Genomic DNA, 21,377 nt, shown 5'->3' on the forward strand with positions numbered 1-21,377 from the left:
GCTGACTAGGCTTGCCAGGGAAGCCGGGGACAGAGATGCCGTTCCCGTCAACAGTACGGTAGATACTTGTGTAGTTTCACGACGGCAGCCTAGGCTGATAACGTAGCTTATACCATATCCAGATAACACTGGATCTGACAGGGAGGCTTAAGCGGCCGCGGGAACACTACGCTACTTCTGACTGACTACGCTGGCCGCAGGAACTCTACGCTGATGGCATAACTGCCGCTTTGAAACTACACAAGTACCGATTAATACAATAGATGGAACTTGTAAATCAAAAAATTCTTTAAAACAAAGTTCAACGTTCTTGGTCCTTGGTCCCACTGTACTTATAGGTATTAAGCAGTCCTGTACCAGATATACTCTGCTCCACATTCTGCATCCTGTTCATAAATAATGAATCACAAACCTCTGTCTTACGCCGGCGCAGCCTGTGTTGAACTGAAACGTGAAGCTCTTAGGCGCAAATGCTTGCTACGCGTCTCCGCCTGTGCCGACTGTGTACGACTGGAGCTTTAATGAGTTATGTTCTTTTTGATCCATAATTGAGTGCGTTTATTCTGTAGAAATACGGCAAGTACAGATGTAGAAGACTTTACTTTACGCTCTGGGGTGCAGAAATCAATTTGAATTGTGTAAATCTGCAAAATGTACTGACATTTATCTCTCGAACAGTAAATTTAGCCATTTCTAGCCACATATATGCACGTGTTCTTTGAAGATCCCCTAAACGCCCCTTTCTTTCTTTATTTCTCTCGTCATTAATTATTTATCATGCATGAAAACATCACGATTACCTGGGAGTGAGATGTATATTTTATCTCCTTACAGAATAACTCCACCATCCTAGATGGGATTACTGATGCATAGGTTATGTAATATAAATAGAATGTTGGGAATACTGGATCATATTACACGGTGTACAAAGTTAATAATTTAATATTGTTAAATAAAAAAACTAGGTTAAAAGCTAAATATATACCGATGTTATGCTGAAAATGCATTGTACACCTCACTGGAGAGTACGATGTAATGTGTCACTATAACTGGAGATGTGTCACTAAAATTAACACCAAAAAGTTTTTGGAAGAGGAACAAAGGGGCTAATTCAGCCCCTGTTCGCTGTGCTGTGAATTTGCAGCCTAAACGATTATTGAAAGATCACATGGATCGTAGTGCGTATTAGAGCCAGGGCTAGGGATGGCCATTGTTGCAATTGCCATCGATGGTTGCCATCGATGGCAATTCTGCAACTGGCCATCGATAGTGCTAAACTATGCAATGGCTGACCATCGATATTTTTACATATCGATGGTCAGCCATTGTGTTTGATTGATTGGCCTGCGGGCCAATGAAAACACGGGGCGGGGCTTTGCGGGTGTCGGGGACGAAGCTATGCTCCGTGTCCTGGCACTTTGAAAAAAAAAAAGCAAACCATCGTTTCTTGATTCTCCCCCATCGATGGCAAAAGTATTCAACATCGGCCATGAACCAAAGAAAAGATACTGACAATTTCCGGGCGCTGACAGAATTCACTCTTTTCCTTAAACTCTTGGTTTTACCCAAAAAAGAAAGGAAAGAAAAATACACAATGGTGCAGAACAGTATAAAACACTGGGGTGGTTTAACTGATTCTATCCAGGGTAGATGAAAGCTGGACTCGTACCCGTTAAGATGGTCTACTTTTTCAGGGTAGACAGATCACACATTCTTAAGGGGCGGTGACGTCACCGGTGGAATTCCAATGCTTTTATCCAGATGGGTATATGAAAACAAAAGATACACAAAATAGTGCAGCACAGTTTTTGACACCAAATACACTTTTTTTTCTCCCAGGATAATATTGACTAGACTCGTACCCTTTGAAGTGGTCTACTTTCTCAGGGTAGACATATCAAGCATCCTTATTGGGCGGTAATAACACCGTAGAAGCTCAAAACGCATCCAATCAATATGTAGAAGAAAAAAAAACTGGTATAGTATAATACCGTTTTTTATTGCACATTAAACATAACATTCAGAGTATAGCACAGCAGACTCTCACCGAGTGTGTTGGTCCACAACACAAGTGCAGACAACAGAGCAGATATTAAAAAGTCCAGGCGTCCCCGAAAGCTCACTCGATGTAGGTCTGAAGTGGTCCACTCGAAATTCCTCCTCGCCAACGCGTTTCAAGACCAATAGGTCTCTTTTTCAAGGCATGAGGAGGTAAAGCACATATCCCTATATTTATATCCCTAATAGGGGTGGTCCTAATTCCAGACATGGGTTCACCTAACCGGCTAAACACAACATAATATATGAGAAATCCAGTCCGCGTTTTTAGGAGCTCCAAAAAGTAGACAGCTGTTCACTATTTACTCCGTTTACCGGCTCCCGCCGGAAACGGAAGTAGCGCGTCTTCCTTCCCCGCGGTCCGTCTCTTTAGACGTCTGTAGTTGTTTCTCTTTGTAGTTCCGCATGATTTCTTTGTTCCCGCCGGAACCGGAAGTGACGTTTTTGCGTGTCACGGACCCGGACTTCCGGTTTTTGCGTTCCAAAGGCACAATTTGTTTGCGTTTCAAGCGGCAAACCTTTTGCTCATTGGTTGGGGAATCATTGTCAGTTCTGGATGGCTCCATTCATTTTATACATAGAATAGGGAATAGATATAAATGGTGTTTAATATGTATAAAATGAATGGAGCCATCCAGAACTGACAATGATTCCCCAACCAATGAGCAAAAGGTTTGCCGCTTGAAACGCAAACAAATTGTGCCTTTGGAACGCAAAAACCGGAAGTCCGGGTCCGTGACACGCAAAAACGTCACTTCCGGTTCCGGCGGGAACAAAGAAATCATGCGGAACTACAAAGAGAAACAACTACAGACGTCTAAAGAGACGGACCGCGGGGAAGGAAGACGCGCTACTTCCGTTTCCGGCGGGAGCCGGTAAACGGAGTAAATAGTGAACAGCTGTCTACTTTTTGGAGCTCCTAAAAACGCGGACTGGATTTCTCATATATTATGTTGTGTTTAGCCGGTTAGGTGAACCCATGTCTGGAATTAGGACCACCCCTATTAGGGATATAAATATAGGGATATGTGCTTTACCTCCTCATGCCTTGAAAAAGAGACCTATTGGTCTTGAAACGCGTTGGCGAGGAGGAATTTCGAGTGGACCACTTCAGACCTACATCGAGTGAGCTTTCGGGGACGCCTGGACTTTTTAATATCTGCTCTGTTGTCTGCACTTGTGTTGTGGACCAACACACTCGGTGAGAGTCTGCTGTGCTATACTCTGAATGTTATGTTTAATGTGCAATAAAAAACGGTATTATACTATACCAGTTTTTTTTTCTTCTACATATTGATTGGATGCGTTTTGAGCTTCTACGGTGTTATTACCGCCCAATAAGAATGCTTGATATGTCTATCCTGAGAAAGTAGACCACTTCAAAGGGTACGAGTCTAGTCAATATTATCCTGGGAGAAAAAAAAGTGTATTTGGTGTCAAAAACTGTGCTGCACTATTTTGTGTATCTTTTGTTTTCATATACCCATCTGGATAAAAGCATTGGAATTCCACCGGTGACGTCACCGCCCCTTAAGAATGTGTGATCTGTCTACCCTGAAAAAGTAGACCATCTTAACGGGTACGAGTCCAGCTTTCATCTACCCTGGATAGAATCAGTTAAACCACCCCAGTGTTTTATACTGTTCTGCACCATTGTGTATTTTCCTTTCCTTTCTTTTTTGGGTAAAACCAAGAGTTTAAGGAAAAGAGTGAATTCTGTCAGCGCCCGGAAATTGTCAGTATCTTTTCTTTGTATATTGTCTTCGTATGATTGGTGTTTTCATACCACTGTACAATTTCATAGGCTGCGACAAGCGCAAAGGTTTTCTTCAAATTTGTCTTTGTTATCGGCCATGAACCATCAATGATTTCGAATCATCGATGGTCGATGGCCATCATTAGCCAGGAAGTATGCTGGCTGTCTGCTAGGCAGACAGCATTTGGGGAAGGGCACTCGGCCATTTTCAGGGAGTGACGAGTGAAGATACAGGCAGGTAAGTAGATTGCTTCTCCTCAGCCACTGCACACACGGGAGGGTCCCCAAATTTGTTGGTGGCTAACTGATCACTGGTCTCTATGAACAGCAGCAATCAATCAGGTCTGAATACTCACGTATAATGAAGAGATTGTGTATCTTCCAGCCGTATGAATCATCAGGGCTTTGAACCTGTATAACTAGGGGGACTAAGTAAAAAGCTGACTCAGACAAGACCCCGGAATGCCGGACTGGCCATCAAACTCTGCATTCTGGAGCTTGTAGTGTCCGGTCTGGGGGGGTGTCCGGTCCGGGGGATGTCTTGTCCGGGGAGATACCTGTGATAGCTTTCACCAGGGACATGTGGAAGGGGAGATAACAGTGTGGTCTGGAACGTTCTGGTTTTTTCTACATGCCCAGACCATACAGGGAGGCTTTATTCTCCACTCCTCCTCTACCTGGTGACAGCTGTCACAGACAGCCCCCCCCCCCCAGTGGCATGGCTATTGGAAGTAGTCCGCTCTCAGGGGTGTGGCCTGGTATATGTAGTCAGTATTCAGGGGGTGTGGCTAGCTCATGCAGCCAGTACTCAGAGGTTGTACTGTAGTTGTGCCATGTAGTGAGGTCTCAATGGGTGTGGTCGACTTATGTAGTCTTGTTTCAGAGGGTTTACTGGCCAAATTAGCCAACTTTGAGAAGATCTAGATAGCAAATGTAACAAGCCCCTAGAGCAGTGATTTTCATCCTTGGTGGTGGCTGTAAACTGGTTTGAGCATCTGTAGATCTGGGGGCACACTTGAGAACAGCTCAAGGCACACTAGTGTTCCATGGCACAGTGGCTGAAAAACACTGCCCTAGAGCATTCGGCTAGCCCATGTAATCAAATCTCAGTGGGCGTGGATGGTCCATGTAGTCTACTAGCAGAGATAGTGGCTTGTCCATGAAGTCAGCTGTCACAGACTTTGAACAAACTATATAGCCAGCTCCCAGAGAGCATTCAGAAGGTTTCACTACCAAATGTAGTCAACTCTCAGAGGGTGTGGCTAGATCATGTAGTCAGCTTTCACAGGCTTTGTCTGTAGTCAGTTTCATGAGAGTGTGGCTATCACATTTAGCAAGTTTGCAGAAGGTGTGGCTGGTAACCGTAGACAATTCTCAGAGGGGTTGGCTAGCCCATGCAGTCAGCTCTCAGAGTATGTGGTTGGCCCATTTATCCAGCTTTTTTAAGTTGTGGCTAGCCAATGTAGCCTGTTCTCAGGGGGTAAGGCTGGTCCATGAAGCTAGCTTCTCCAGCATATGGCTGGCTTATTTAATGAGTTACCAGTAGGCTTGTTCCCTCAGACAATGCTAAGGTTTATGGATAGATCTTAAGAAACTGCATAAAAGGACAGTCCCACCTTTCCAAACGATTCCATAAACAATGTCTGCCAGTAGTCAGGTGTTGTGACAGTCAGTTCCCTGAGAGTGTGGACCGACCATGTAGTCAGGTCTCACAAGTTGTGGCTGGCCCATTTAAAGAGCTTTCAGAAGGTGTGGCCAGCGTATGTAGCCAGTTCTCAGAGGGATTGGATGGCCCATGTATTCAGCTCTACTAGGGTGTGGCTTGGCCATTTAGCGAGCATACAGATGATGTGGAATGCCCAATTAGCCAGCTTCCAAGAGGTGTGGCTACCTAGCGTAGCCAGTTGTCAGAAGATATGGAAAGCGTATGTAGTCCGCTCTCCTGTTAGGGCTTGAGGGAAAACTGATCAATACTGAATTGCTCCAGGACATTTGTATTCAACTCAAATAACGGTGCGTTAATGGGAGACTTAATAGGTCCCATGCACCCTGTAGCAGGTAGTACCTTGCTGTCTAATATAATGGTAAGGATGTAATAGGATCCCATTTTAGCAGCCAAGAAAAAAGTTTTCTGGAACTCGGCCAATAAATAAATGCACTATTCATATAATCCCACCAGCACACAGAGCCTTCAGCAAAAATGGCACCACAATGGCACTTTTGGGGATGCATAAAGAACCACTGCATTTCCAATTCCCTCATCTAGAACACCTTTTAAACAGTTAAAGTGCTCTCTCATCTTTGGATGAGTAATGAGCCTTAATAGCTAGTACCCATACTCAATATTCTCTTTGAGGGGATCTTAAGAAAAAGATAAGAAATTGCCACAATATTGAAATAATTCCATTAAAAATAGTTGACCACAAGATTTTTGTTTCCGCACAGTAACTGTCTGCAGTTGGATAAGGAATTGCATTTGCAGCACATAATATAGAAAACCATCATACTGTAGATAGTTTATGCCTACTCAGGGCTATGACGAGGTTGGTGGTGCTCCCTAGAGTCAGAAATGGCTTAATCAGAGCAACACCGGACAGAAAGTAGACTCTGGTGCTGGGGCACTCGTAAAATTCAAATCTAACTTTTATTCAGTTATTAAGATAAGAAAATCAATGTATCACACAAAGGGTAGAGGGAAAGTCTGGGTATTAATTGACAATATGGATACTAGGATTGAGATGAACAGCCAAAAAAGGGAAATAGTCACAATTTCATATGGATGGTGTATTCTGTCCTGGGTTTGTAAGCAAATATACCGGTGTGAGTTATATACTGTAATTATAATTCTTATAAAAAATCTGGTGAGTAAATAAGGCTCAGGGTAAATATTTACATAATAAGTAAAGAGATATTGACCCTAAATGTAAATTGCAATATTGGGACAACCGCAAAATCACAATTCACAAAATCGGACCAAAATCAACTTCCATAAAATTTCGGCCAATGTGATAAATGTAATGATATAAGTATGGATGGACGTTCTATTTCACGTGGGATGTTGCTATGGGAAACCAATCGGAATCTACTTCTTATTTATTTTGCTTGTTCTAGAACAGTGATGGCTAACCTTGTTGTTGAACTACACATCCCAGCATGCCCTGCATCAGTTTTAGCATGGCCTAATAGTAAAACTGTAGCAGGGCATGCTGGGATGTGTAGTTCAACAACAGCTGGAGTGTCAAGGTTAGCCATCACTGTTCTAGAAGATAATAGATAGTAGGGGAAATTTACTAAGATATGTATTCTACTCCACATGTGATTTTGCTATGGGCAACCAATCAGAATCTACTATTTATTTATTTAGCACCCTCTAGAAGATAGTAGACAGGATCTGATTGGTTGCCCATAGCTACATCACATGTGAAGTAGAATACACATCTTAGTAAATTTCCCCCAGTATCTGATTGGTTGCTCCATAGCAACATCCCATGTGAAATAAAACTCCCATCTTAGTAAATTTCCCCCATTGTGTCTAATATTAAACCAGTGGCGTAGCTACGTTTTGGGCGCCCCCCCGCCAAGAACCCCTACCCCGCCGCCCCGCCGCCCATGCAAACCTCAATCCCCCACAGCCTTACCTATCGCGCTGGTCCCGGCGGCTCCGTTCTTCTGCTGAGGACCACCAGAAAATGGCCGCCCCCATACAGCAGACAGTTTCAGAGAACTATGTGCTATATGGGGGCGGCCATTTTGTGGTGGTCCTCAGCAGAAGAACGGAGCCGCCGGGACCAGCGCGATAGGTAAGTCTGCGGGTGATTGAGGGGGGGTTTAACTATAGCACCGCAGCCCCCGGCGCCCCCACATGCACAGCGCCCCCCCGCTGTGGCGGGGGCTGCGGTGCTATAGTTACGCCGCTGTATTAAACCCATACTGTACTGTATGTGGTCACCCTACTTTTTTTATGATTAGAAGAATCAACATCTTTTTGCAGGTAAATGAGACCAGCATTTTAAGTGCAGCAATTATTATTATCTGCACCTGTTATCTCTTTATTATTCATCTATTTAAATGACAGCGTCCTTTTCATGAACTCCTATCCCGGCAGTGCTGGAGGCATACAACATTCCATGATGAAGATGTAGTGATACAACAGAAATATAAATGTATCTCTATCACCTACGCTATTTAGTAATGTTTCCCAGAATATAGTATTATTACAGTATTTTTTTAATTTTTTTTTTTTGTTGGGCAGTTTCTGACCTGGGGATAAACTAGGAAATCATAATCTGCTGTATGCAAATGATCTGACTTAGCTTGAGAGTTGCACAGTTATACCCACCACCAGATAGGACTAAAACCATACAGAATACTTAGTTTTAGAAAAGCATGTCAGGGAGATTGTGAAAAGGACACCTAGGAGTGTGGACACGCACTGCTACAGCTGAGGGGAGCGTCATATAATGACTTACATCCAAAATGTAGATGAGCCCCAAAGCAGTAAGTGAGATCGACTGTACTTGTTGAATTAAACACTGATATGTACAGTATCAGGGCTTGTTCATGTATTTTGGTTTACATATAAGTGGCCAACCAAAACCTTTTTTAATGTATGTTGCCATATTGATCATTGTGTCTTATAACCAATGCAGGGAAATGCCATTGGTGATTCCATTTGAACAATGGCATAACTACGTAGGGTGCAGCTGCTATGGGGCCCAGGCTGTTTGGAGGGCCCGCATTCAATGGCTGCTACCAATTCCCTCCGCTCTGCTCTACTCCTCCCCAAAGCAATGCCCTCCTTACTGCTTGTAGCATAAACACCTGCTCTCCCTTTGTTCCTCCAAGTCTGCAGCTGCAGTGTTACATGGAGGATTTAGCCAGGAGGGTCGGGCTCCAAGTCCTGCAATCTGTGGTAATTTAGGAGGTGGGGCCTACTCCTGGGAAGTGCTTGCTACTATTAAAGTCATCTGCTGCTGGCAACATGTAATATCAGTGCCCCCACTCCCTCTCTCCCTCTTACCCTCCTTCTCTACCATGTGTAATGGGGGCTCGATTTGGCGTAAAATGTATAAGGGTGCTCTACCTGGTGTAATGTGTAACAAGCTGTGCCTAATGAAATGTGTAACGGGGGCTCTGCCTGGCGCAATGTGTAATGAGGACTCTTCCAGGTGCAATGTATAAATGGGGCTCTACCTAGCATAATGTGTAGTGTGTGTTTTACTATGGTGTAAGGCATATGAGGGTTTTTACCTTGCCTAATGTGTAATGGGGGTTCTGCCTGGTGTAAAAATGTTAAAATAACTCTACCTGACATATTGTGTATAAGGGGCTCTACCTGGCATAATAGTTAATGGGGTTTCTACCTGGGAAAATATATATGAGGGTCTTTACCTGGAGTAATGTGCCTAAGGGTGCTCTATCTGAGGCTGGGGGGGGGGGGGGGGGTTCAAGATTTTGCTATGGGGCTGACATTTGACTGTATACTGTAGATCTCTGTTTTTTCCCTAAAAAGATTGTAAACGGCTGCATAATGCGGGTCAGGTGCAATCAGAGAGATTGCTCAACTCTTCAGGGAGTTAAAGATTGCTGCTTTTTGAGGAAGTCTCCTGCAGAATGCAGGGGGTATCTAACTATGTTATACAGGCTATATTAAAATGTTGTCTGTGCATCTGGATGTATAGTACAATAAATGCCCAGTCACGTTTGCTGTTCAAAGAGGCTCTACCAAAGCAAGGAGGGGAGAAATGTCTCTACTTTGTTAGAGTGCTAGCCATCTGAATCTAATACAGTAGGTGGACACTGGTGGATTTATTTATTTATTTTTTCTGTTTAAAAAATCAGACTTCAATTAATGATTTCCAGTTGACTCCATCGTCATAGGCTACCACAGTCGCATGGCACATGATGTAGTAAGCTATAGAATGGTCTTGTCTCTCACTCATCATAAGCAAAAGGATATATATATATATATATATATATATATATATATATATATATATATATATATATATATATATATATATATATATATATATATATATATATTGTGGCATGCATTCAGGGGTTCAGGATGCTGGCAGTCATAATGCCAAAAAAAAAAAAAAAAAACATATATATGGATTTCTGCTTTAACACAGCTGTAATCTTTTTATATATCAAATGAATGAAATTAGGCCAACATCCCATTTTCTTAAATGACTGTTATTACTATGGTTACCGAAAATATGGTAGTACAAAATAATTGCATGCTGTATAAATCCAATCTTCCTTTATAAAAGAAGAAAATCAGCGAGAATCAAAAATGTTACAATGAGCAGCCAGGAGTCAATAATATGTATCGCACAAAAACATAAACACTCCCCTCTCTTATAAAACTGATTGTAGGAAGGTAATCGCTATTCTGTGCGATTATAAGAAATAGCCATTGATTTTTGTACGGTGTAAAACATGTATTTGTTAATATATTTTTCTATGTTGATTTTAATCATGTGTTGATTAAAAATGTGTTAGAAGCTTTTTAGCCTTTAACACTATTTCCCACTGCAGCAAGTTTAATTTAGCTAAACATCCTTCAGGGACGTGCAGTCAGGGGAGGCAGGGGAGGCAGAGCCTCCCCTGTAATAATGATCAAAATAATAAAATAATACAAAACAAATACTTATGACACATATTATGTGTCATAAGTGTATGCTTTTATTATTATTAACATTTTTACCTCCCCCCTTTTTTTTTTATACTGCTTAGGAGGCACCAAGAGCGGTGCCTCCCGCTGACAACGTTAAGGATCCAAAGCAGGGGGCGGGCAGCGGGCGGGACCGAGCGCCGGGCTGTAAAAGCCCATTAAAAAAAGCTGTCAAAACGGCACCTGTAGAGGTGCCTCAGTGACAGGGACGTGCTTTTTGCCTATCTGAAAGTACGCCCCTGTCACTGAGGCAGATGTGATTGTCCAATCACATCTGCCTCAGTTACAGGGGCGTGCTTTCATATAGGCAGAAAGCACGTCCCTGGCTGTCACTGAGGCACCTCTCCAGGTGCCGTTTCGACAGCTTTTTTTTTACAGCCCCGCGCTCGGTCCCGCCCGCTGCCCGCCCCCTGCTTTGGATTCTTAACGTTGTTAACACTAATTGCTCCTGCCGCCAGTTCAACAGCCGCCAGCCGATCCGGTCTGCCTGCTTTCTCCTCACTGCATTTGCCCGCCGGCGCCCTCCTCCCCGTTCAGCTCCAGAGGAGGGGGACAGAGCAGGAGACAAGGGGAGTGGGCAGAGCAGCCAAAGCCGGGTTTTCAGTGTGGACGGAGAGGAGCGCTGCTGGGAGAAACCAGCGGACAGAGAGCCAGGGACCAGAGGGGACCAGCTGGGAGGGGGAGCGGACGCTGCCGTTATGTGTGAGATGGCGGGAGCAGTGACCAACACACCGCAGTGGTGGGGGAGTTGCACAGAAAACCTGCGGTGAGTGTGACCAGGAGCTACAAGGAGAGAGGCGACCGGCTGGAGCTGGCAACTTAAGACAGGTAACCTCAGGGGCTTAACAAGTAGGATGTGGGCCCCATAGCAAATTCTTGGAGAAGAGACAAATGGTGTTGGGGCAAAGCAGAAAAGAAAAGAGAGAGGGTAGGGGAGACAGAGCAAGATAGGCACAGCCCTCCCCCTGGTATAAATGGCACTGTGTGCACCCCCACTGCACACCACTTCCCCAGTAAAGGTGCCGCTGATTACCCCCTAAAGCACCCCCCTTTCCCAGGACAGATGGTGCTTTGTACCTCAGGCAGCACAGCACTGGGTTTCCTTGCACCAGCGCCAGGCTACCACCAGGTCTCTGCACTGCATTGCCGGGATCCGCACCACATCACGTGTCCCCACACTGGCGATTGTCTCCACACTGATGCGCCTTGTCTCCTCTGCACACGGTCCCCACACTGCGTCTCTGGTCATCAGCCCCGGAAGCCGGACACAGGTCAGTGTGTCAGGGCATTGTTCATGTTCTGCCTGTAGGCAGTAGTAGACTTGGCGGGGCAGGCTCAGGGTATGTGCTGTGCTGGGAGACCCTATAGGGTAGCATATCTGGGACACCATGGGGCCTAATTTTGATACATTGGCTATTAAGTGCAATCTATTGCTGGCTTGGTGGAGCCAGCACTAATGGGCTCTGTGGGGAGCGCTGGGTCCTGGTTGCTTCTGAACTGACAGGCAAGAGCTGCTCTGCCAGTCTCTGCTGCTTATGCAGGCGGCAGCTCCCACACCTGCCTGTCGCAGAACACAGACCCAGACACAGAGTCTGTTGGCGCTGGCTCCACCAAGCCAGTGCCTCACCAACCACTAACCTCACCGCACGTCACTGACATCCTTTATATGTGTTGTGTATATAGGACTTGATTTAGGACTTGCTGCATAAGCAATTGGTCCTGGTCCTGAAATTGCATCGTCATTTTTCGAACTTCTATGCCTGATTGACAGGAAGAGGCGTGCAGGGGAGGGACAGGGGTGGGGACAGCCAGCATATACGGAAAAGGGTATGTGCTGCTCCCTGGGTGGTCTCCAGGCAGGGGGTGGTATGTAGGCAGGAGGTGGTATGCAGGCAGGGGATGGTATGCAGGCAGGAGGTGGTATGCATACCGTTTGTGCAGGCAAGGGGTGGTATGCTGGTGGTAGGAGGGGAGGTATTTTGTTTCTGTGCTGGGTAAATATTGTCTGCTTTATTCTTACTCTGCAATTTAGATTTCAGTTTGAACACACCGCACCAAAATCTAACTCTCTCTGCACATGTTACATCTGCCCCATCTGCAGTACAGCATGGTTTTGTCCATCTGCAAAATTGCAGCCTTCAGAATCAGACTAGGCATGGACATCTTATCGCGATGGTATACTTATATCAATGTGTTTTATTCAATGGTATTTGCCACCATCGAATAGTAAACATTTGATGGTGTTCCGATGATCTCATCCCCCTACCTGCCACGCTGCAGTGCTTCTGCACATGCGTGGCTGGGCTTAAGATGGTTGCGCATGTGCAAAAAAGGGATTTTCTTTTGCGCATGCGCCAATCATATGAATTTTTTTTCTATCTAATTGTTTTGATGCGATGGTCAGTGACCATCACATTGAAAGGTTCGATGTCCATCCCTAAATCAGACCCAATACTAGAAACCACTAAGTTCAATATTAGTGCTCAATGACAATCAGCTGCTGCAAAGGCTAACAATATTTTTGGAAGTTAATATTCAGAAAGAGGAGAGAGATTTTAGTGCATACGTATAACTTTCCACTGTATAAATCTGTAATTAAACTACAGTACATTTAATCTACTCTACTGTATGTTGCCCAGTTCGGAATCATATAAATAAGAGAACAAGAGAGCTTTCAGATACAGGCAACCTTATTAAATAGTATTAATTAAGGGAATTCAGAGATTATATTTTTAAGAGGATTACACAAATTGTTTACATTGAGAAAAAAAGATGCAATAAGGTTACTTAGATGAGCTATCCGGATTCCAAGAAATCTGAACCGCTCCGAACACAGCCTCCCGAGTTGTCCGTGAACCGCGCTTGCGAGTTTACGGCTTCGTTGGGAAATGCAAGCGCGGGTGAACAGCAAAGTCCCACATCGGCTTCTTGAGAGACGTTGAGTCTTTAAAGGCTCGGTGTCTCGTGTATTTGGCATAATTTCTCCCATGCTTCCGAACAGTGCACAGCTCTGCGGGGTCTCTTGTGCTGGGTCTTGTGGAGTGCTGGGTCTTGTGGTGCTGGGTCTTGTGGTGCTTGGTCTTGTGCTAGTCTGGTGTCCTTTTAAGGGCCCAGGCATAAATGATTATCAACTAAAACTTGTCAGCATCAGTAGTAGTACTAGTGTACACAGTCACAATTTGCTCTTTTGCTCTTGTTTATTGTTTGTGAGTGAGATACTGTCAGAAGTTCTGTGTGTGATTGTTCTGCCTCCACGCAGTGTTGGAGAAGCTGCATCCTCAAAAATAAAATAAATTATATTTTGCTCTTGTTTTTATCGTTTGTGTGCACTGCACCCCCATACACCATACTGATACTGTCAGAAGTTCCATGTGTTAATACCCAGCCAGCTTTCTGCAGACCTTGGCCTAAATTGAATGAAAACAACATTGTGAGCTGTAAATTGGTCAAAATTCTCTGGAAAGGGCTGGAAATTAATGTTATTGAGGTTAATATTACTCTAGGGATAAAAAAAAAGTGTGCTAACTTTTTCAATGTCGACCTTACCCATGTCGACCTAATGACCTTGTCAACTTTACCCATGTTGACCTAATGACCCTGTTGACTTAAAGTCATGTTGACCTTCCTGCATGTTGACCTTAACTCATGTCGACCTAATGGTGCCCATTAACATCCACACTCTTTGTTCAAATTCGCTCTGACCCTCAACGCTCTATTACTCAGGATGCGTGTGCATTACTTTAAACATAATCGAACTTCCAAATTTAAAAAAATTCTCCCCTTTTGAGGGGTTTGCGCATATGTAAACCCCATGAGCCAATGGCTTTCACATTCACTGAGCCATTCTCTCCAGATGGGGCGGGCGGGGGCGAACATCAGGCCGGAGCAGGGGAATGCCTGGCATTTTATGGGCATCTCCATGAAAATTCCTCTGGCAACGAAGGCGGGCTGATGCCTGCTGTGGGGGCGGGGGCGGCTGACATCATATGACATGACATCAGCTACCGCCCCCTTTTTGGCCATCTACCATAGGGGGGGAAATCATTCAATGGTCCTTGACCATGAAATGATTTCTGTCCCTTTCGAATGTATGCGAGGGGATATGTTCTCATGCACATTCCTTCACATGCAATGCGGGCGTTCGTTTGGGCATCGGGCAGCACTTAATTAGGCAGCGAATATACGGTCTGAATCAGGCCATTGTTTCCGTTCAGTTCATTGGCCCCTTGAACCGTTTGCAGTCCACATTTTTTTTAAATTCAAACAGTCTGGTTTCAATGTTCAAATTAATTGTAATTTTATTTTATTTTTCAAAAATGGTCTACATTGAATGTTGAACGATGTCAATGTTCTTATTTTAAAGTGGCTCCCCATTGGATCTGCTACTAGCGCTAGGGCTGTTGAACCTTGACTAGACGTTGGACCTGAAAGGGTTAGGAAACTAAACTACTTTTCCCCCCGTTGCCAGTGAAATGTCTCTCCCGTGCAACATTTTTGTAAGGACGGATAATGTGATTGTAAAACGGAATGGATGAATATTATGCGCCTCCAACATCTCAGGACGATTTATAAACGATCCGCTCATTTTATGGGATGTTTATGTACAAACGGCGCTTCCCCAGTAATATAGTTCTCTCCGTACCATTTCTCAGTTGTCATTGTAAACTGCATACATGATCATCCAGAGCTATGTTATTTGGGTTCACCCGAAGTCTATAAATGGAGATGCGTTTGTGCCATGCATTATTACCAAGTCCGAAACCTCACGAACTTCTAGACATTACACCTCTTCAGACGCATTAACCTAGGTTTGAACTAAACTGCTGACACATTTTTTTTTTTTTCTGGACGAGAAGATAAAGAAAGTCATTTTCAAAGAGTCTGGATGTCTTCTCCTGTCTTCCTAAAAGGAGAGTTTAATGCCAGGAGGAGATTAATGACCTGGAAAGTGTAAGCTTTTTAAATTAATGTTACTTATTACAACCATGGCTTCAAGACAAAAGAAAGTCATCAGCTGGTACACTACTAGCCACTAATTGATTTGAGAAGTTTAGTTTATACGTGTAAGCACTTTGTGGTGTTCTCAAGGAGTATCGGAGCCAGGCGTTGTGACAAATGTGACGAACAGATAAGCCCCTGAGCCCTTGTTTGCTGCTACAACAGTATTGCAGCGCTTTGTCTCTGATTCAATCTCGGCAATGGATGTTTTGCTGGTATGTTAGCAAACCTCTAGGCGTACCGCAAAATAAAATAGTGTATTCAAAACGTTTACAGTAGATTTGAAAGGTCTAAGACGTTTCAATAATTTAAAATATCACAAGTAGAACGTCTCCAAACATCTATTAGATGTTTGGAGCAGTCGTTCGGGATAAAATATAAACGATAAATGGTGGAATTTGTCCGACAAGAGACTTTGGGGTTGATCTCTGAATGTGAATGTGTTATGCCCGATATTTAAAAGGACAAAGCTTTCACTAGCTGCAGCTTGCTTGTAAAAATGCCCCTTTTAATTATTGGGCCGTCAGCAGCTGTAGGTGTAGAACCTGGCACATCATAAACAAACCCCTTTGAATCAAATATCATCTTTATATACATCTAGTGATGTCTCCAAAATACTGCCATCTGTTGGCAGCGAGTGAAACTACGGGTGAAATTTAATAGGATGAGAGATTCAGAAAATGAGATATTTGGTAAGAACTCTCCAGTTTTTTTTTAAAAGCGGCAATCATTCACACTTCAGAATTAAACTGGTTTTGCCGTGTAAATGATTGCCGCTTTTAAAAAAAAACGGGAGATTTCTTAGAAAATCTCTCTGAATCTCTCATCCTATTAAATTTCACCCTACATCTTTTTCTCTCTCACATGTGCACACAGGCAATCACAAGGTAGCAGACTAGCTTTCCAAGCATTTTCTTTCATCGGGCTTACTAGTATTCACATATCTAGGAACACTTCTAAACTGCCAATGATGCAGGCAGCCATATTGTGGTGTGCTGATATCAATAAAGATGAGTACACACTAGATGAAAACTTAGACGATATGCACGATAAAATGTAAATTTATAATGATATTTTTGTACATATTGTCACCATCGAATGATTTTTCTCCCCTTCGGAAAGAAAAGTCAGTCTGAACTGTCCTTTATTTCCGCCGCTGAACGACGAATATGGAGCGGGTGCTGATGTCAGGCAACGAATCACCTGCATTCCCAATTATTGTTATCATAGTTATTAAATGGCTTGTAAAATAGTTTGAATGATATGACTTTTTATACCATATAATGCAGCAACTAAAGTTACACACAGCTAATGCAATTAGCAGTCAGTTGGGTTCTTACTTTGGACAGAGCGGACATCTTGGTGGTTACGACTTTAGGGTGTGGCATAAAAGGTCCCAGAACATTATACTATAGCTACAATATGTGGCCCAGACATCTCCAGTTATGCCTCTGACTGAAGACCAAACCTTCTCATGTGACTTCTTTCTGTCGTTTTGCAGATCCACCTGCGGTTGAACCAACCTTCCTGGAAATAAGACAAGGTCTAGGAACCAGCGCGATAATGAACTGCAGAGTACTGAGAGCATACCCAACCCGGGTTCTCATGTATGAATGGAGACTGGGGAATAAATTGTTAGAAAAGGGACAGTTTGACTCTCAAGACTACACAGAGCTGACTGTGAATATCCACGCCAAGGACCATTATGGCATATACAATTGTAGTATAATTAACGAAGCGGGATCAGGAAGATGCAGCTTCCTTGTAACCGGTAAGTTGGAGGTTTATTTGTCCCCATGGTTTCTGTACCGCTTACAGAATAAAAGGCTTCCTACATAAAGAAGATATTGGTCATCTCATAGCCTTGATATACAAACCACTCTTTGGTAAATTGTATAATTCCTCAGAGATCTGCCATCTTTGGTGGGCATGCCGGTCAGCCGATGTCATCAACGTCATAAGCTATGAACTGTGTAACACAATAGGTTATGAAGCTATGAAGTGACTATACCCATAGAGAACGTTATGTTCAAGGTGATAATGCTCCAGTCAATCAGCTCCCATATGTAAATTAACAGTTAGGAGCTGATTGGCTGGAGAGTTATAACCTTGCACATAATGGGGCAGATGTATTAAGCCTGGTGAAGAGATAAAGTGGAGAAGAGATACTGTAGATGCTGCTTCTTCTTTCTGCTGGGCGGGCAGAGGGGGAACTGGAGCTGGGAGCATAGGCGAATCTAGAATTATGTTAATGTGTGGCCCCAGATCTAGACATAACAGCAGGGGGACCTTTGCGCGGCGTAGCCGTGCTGCAAAAAGGGGGCATGGCCTCATGGGAAGGAGGCGTGGCATCACAAAAATGGGTGTGGTATTACACTTTAGACCATACACAGTAATACCCATTACACATAAAGCCACACGCCATAATGCCAATTACACATAAGGCCACACACCATAATGCCCATTACACATTGTGCCACACATCATGATGCCCATTACATACTATATCACAAACCGTAATGCCCATTACATATTTGCCACATAAGTGCTGCTTACCTACGTGCTCATTGCTAGGGGGTTCTTGCTTGATGGCACCATAGTACCCATTACGCATGATGCCGCACACCATAGTACCCATTACACATGATGCCGCACACCATAGTACCCATTACACATGATGCAGCACACATAATGCCCCTTACACATGATGCTGCACACATAATGTCCCTTACACATGATGCTGCACACATAATGTCCCTTACACATGATGCTGCACATCGTAATGCCCCTTACACATTAAGCCACACATTATGCGTAATGCCCCCACATACCGCCACTTGTAGCGTCCCTTAAGCAATGCCCCCAAAAGTGCCACTTACTGTACATTTTTATATGAGCCTTCGCTGCTGCTGCAGGGAGAGATGGAGAGCGGTGCAGCTGCTTCTATGGGGAGAGGAGCAGAGCGCAGCACAGAGCACGCTCCCACTCCCCTCCTGGTGTCCCCTCTAGCCGAGTGGACATTTGCAATATTGTGCGCGCTGTTGTTGTGCGTGACGTCGGGGGAGCATGCCGGGGCGCCAGCACCACATGATTAAAGGGGGGGCGGGCTGAGGTGAAAGTGGGGAGAAGAATTGGAGCTGAAGCTGCAGGGGTGACAGTCATTGACAGCTAGGCAGAGAGCAGGGGGCTGCCCGGCTGTATTCAGAGCACTGCAGGTCACGGCTGTTTGAAATAATACCCCTTTCACAACAGAAAGTGCAGGGATTTACCTGGGATATGGTCCCAGGATCATGCAGGGACATTCCCAGGCTGACCCCTTATACACCAGCCTAGTCCCTGCATTTTCTGGTGTGAGGGGGAGAGAGAACCACTCCCCTCTCCCTACTCCCCTTTAACCAACCAGCTATATCTTCGGAACCAACTGACCCATTTACATGAGACCAGTATCATATTGAAGAACTTTTGAGTTGGCTTCGAATGATTTTGGTCCCGTTAAACTGGGCTGTTTGGTTCCAGAGAAATCTGCCCTCAAAAAACATAAAAAGTCATGAAATTACATTTAAGAAAAAAAAAAAAAAACGGTTTAACCTCAATATCCCTGGAACCAGTTAACCCATATGGATCCAGCCTGGTATCAGATTGAAGGCCCAGCGATTTGGGTTCGACTGAGATCAACCTCAAGCTTTAGTGATGCCGAAGGGGGAACTGGCATCTGTTGAACTGGGTGGTTGTCGGAATTAGCGGGTCCCATGTTATCCTATTGGGAAAATGTTCCAGTATCTCCGGTTCCCAGGGGACTAGAGACACAGGGCTGGGCTCGTTGGAAAGCCCCATCAATCAGCTACAAAATGCACTCCCGGACCACCCCCTAGATTCGCCTATGACTGAGAGCCTGGGATGTGCTGTGCGCGCATGCGCAGCAGCCCTCCCGTGGCCATTTTGGATTTGGGCAAAGTGCTGCAGCCGCTGCCCGCGGCCCAGCCAGCCCAGGGGGGAGCGCAGCCGGCCCCTTTTTAATGAGTTTTTGGGCCAGACCACCAGGAAATGGTCCAGTTTCGCGGTGGGCCAATCCGCCCCTGGTCGGACCTGACTACCTTCGATGCTGTCGGTAACGGCAGCATAAAATAGGCAAGTGTAGCTATTTACGCCTGCGGAATTAGCGGCACAGATTGAAAATGGCCAAATGTCAAAAAAGTGTACTTGGTCTTTATTTTATATCCCGGAATGTTTTAGCTGATAATACACGTTACGATGACAGCATCTAAACTCTCTTTTCATGATAAAGAATTGAATATCTTCATCGTTAAAAGGGTAAGATAAGCTAATGCCACAACAAGAGCAGCTTGACGGATGATTCGAAATATAATTTTTATTGCTAGTAGTAAAAAAAACTAAACTACAACTTCGGGAGAAAAAAATACTACTGGAGACATTATTCTCAGGTAATTGGATTTTTTTAGGGTCACTCTTAAATTATGTCTAATGTATAACATTATTTGGAGTCATTTGTTTCACTTGTAATTTGCGACATGGCGTGGAGACAGAATATCTGGAAGGATGTTTAGCATGATAAGCAATAAATTGAGAGCAATTAGGAGATAAATTGATGTTACATGTGGATAACAGCAGACACTGCTGAAATGTATTAGCCGTGTAAAGAAAATTAATGATATTCTACAGCCGCAGAGGTTTACATTTTGGTTGAGTTCATCGTGGTTGCAATTTTGTGGTTTGGCAGAGATTTGGAGATACAGGCATTGTTATATATTTTTTTATGAATTAAGGGGGACGATTTAGATTGGCGGTTCTCAAATTGTGTGTCCAGACCCCAAAGTGGGTCCCGACCTTCTCAGCATGGGGTCAAAACTCCATGTTGCTAACCATCAGGCTGATGAGTTTTCTAAACTCAGTCAGTGATTTAAGGAGTCTGAAATGTCTGTTGGATTGTCTGTTATTTTAGACTCACATCAGTTTGTGCCTCCACAATGCTGCCATCTATGTGCTCTCTGCTGCCTACACCTGTGATGTGATGGGTTATGGTATATTAGACTCCTCCCATCACTCTGTGCCTCCACAATGCTGCCATGTATGTGCTGTCTGCTGACTACACGTGTGATGTGATGGGTTATTGTATATCAGACTCCTCCCATCACTCTGTGCCTCCACAATGCTGCCATGTATGTGCTGTCTGCTGACTGCACGTGTGATGTGATGGGTTATGGTACATTAGACTCCTCCCATCACTCTGTGCCCCCACAATGCTGCCATGTATGTGCTGTCTGCTGACTACACGTGTGATGTGATGGGTTATGGTATATTAGACTCCTCCCATCACTCTGTGCCTCCACAATGCTGCCATGTATGTGCTGTCTGCTGACTATACGTGTGATGTGATGGGTTATGGTATATTAGACTCCTCCCATCACTCTGTGCCCCCACAATGCTGCCATGTATGTGCTGTCTGCTGACTACACGTGATGTGATGGGTTATGGTATATTAGACTCCTCCCATCACTCTGTGCCTCCACAATGCTGCCATGTATGTGCTGTCTGCTGACTACTCGTGTGATGTGATGGGTTATGGTATATTAGACTCCTCCCATCACTCTGTGCATCCACAGTGCTGCCATGTATGTGCTGTCTGATGACTACACGTGTGATGTGATGGGTTATGGTTTATCAGACTCCTCCCATTACTCTGTGCATCCACAATGCTGCCATGTATGTGCTGTCTGCTAACTACACGTGTGATGTGATGGGTTATGGTATATTAGACTCCTCCCATCACTCTGTGCCCCCACAATGCTGCCATGTATGTGCTGTCTGCTGACTACACGTGTGATGTGATGGGTTATGGTATATTAGACTCCTCCCATCACTCTG

The 21,377-nt window shown here is 44.3% G+C and overlaps 1 protein-coding gene across 2 annotated transcripts in view; it reads left to right on the forward strand.

Annotated features, from left to right (window-relative positions):
* Positions 1–21,377, forward strand: part of MDGA2 (MAM domain containing glycosylphosphatidylinositol anchor 2) — a 580,635-nt gene that overhangs the window by 486,581 nt on the left and 72,677 nt on the right. For both annotated transcript variants that reach the window (XM_083166414.1, XM_083166413.1), the window contains exon 9: positions 16,996–17,265. In XM_083166414.1, the coding sequence (XP_083022540.1) occupies positions 16,996–17,265 (270 nt within the window). The remainder of the gene's footprint in view (positions 1–16,995; positions 17,266–21,377) is intronic.

The sequence above is a fragment of the Crinia signifera genome, chromosome 12, assembly GCF_055691185.1.
Source record: "Crinia signifera chromosome 12, ASM5569118v1, whole genome shotgun sequence".
Lineage (NCBI taxonomy): Eukaryota > Metazoa > Chordata > Amphibia > Anura > Myobatrachidae > Crinia > Crinia signifera.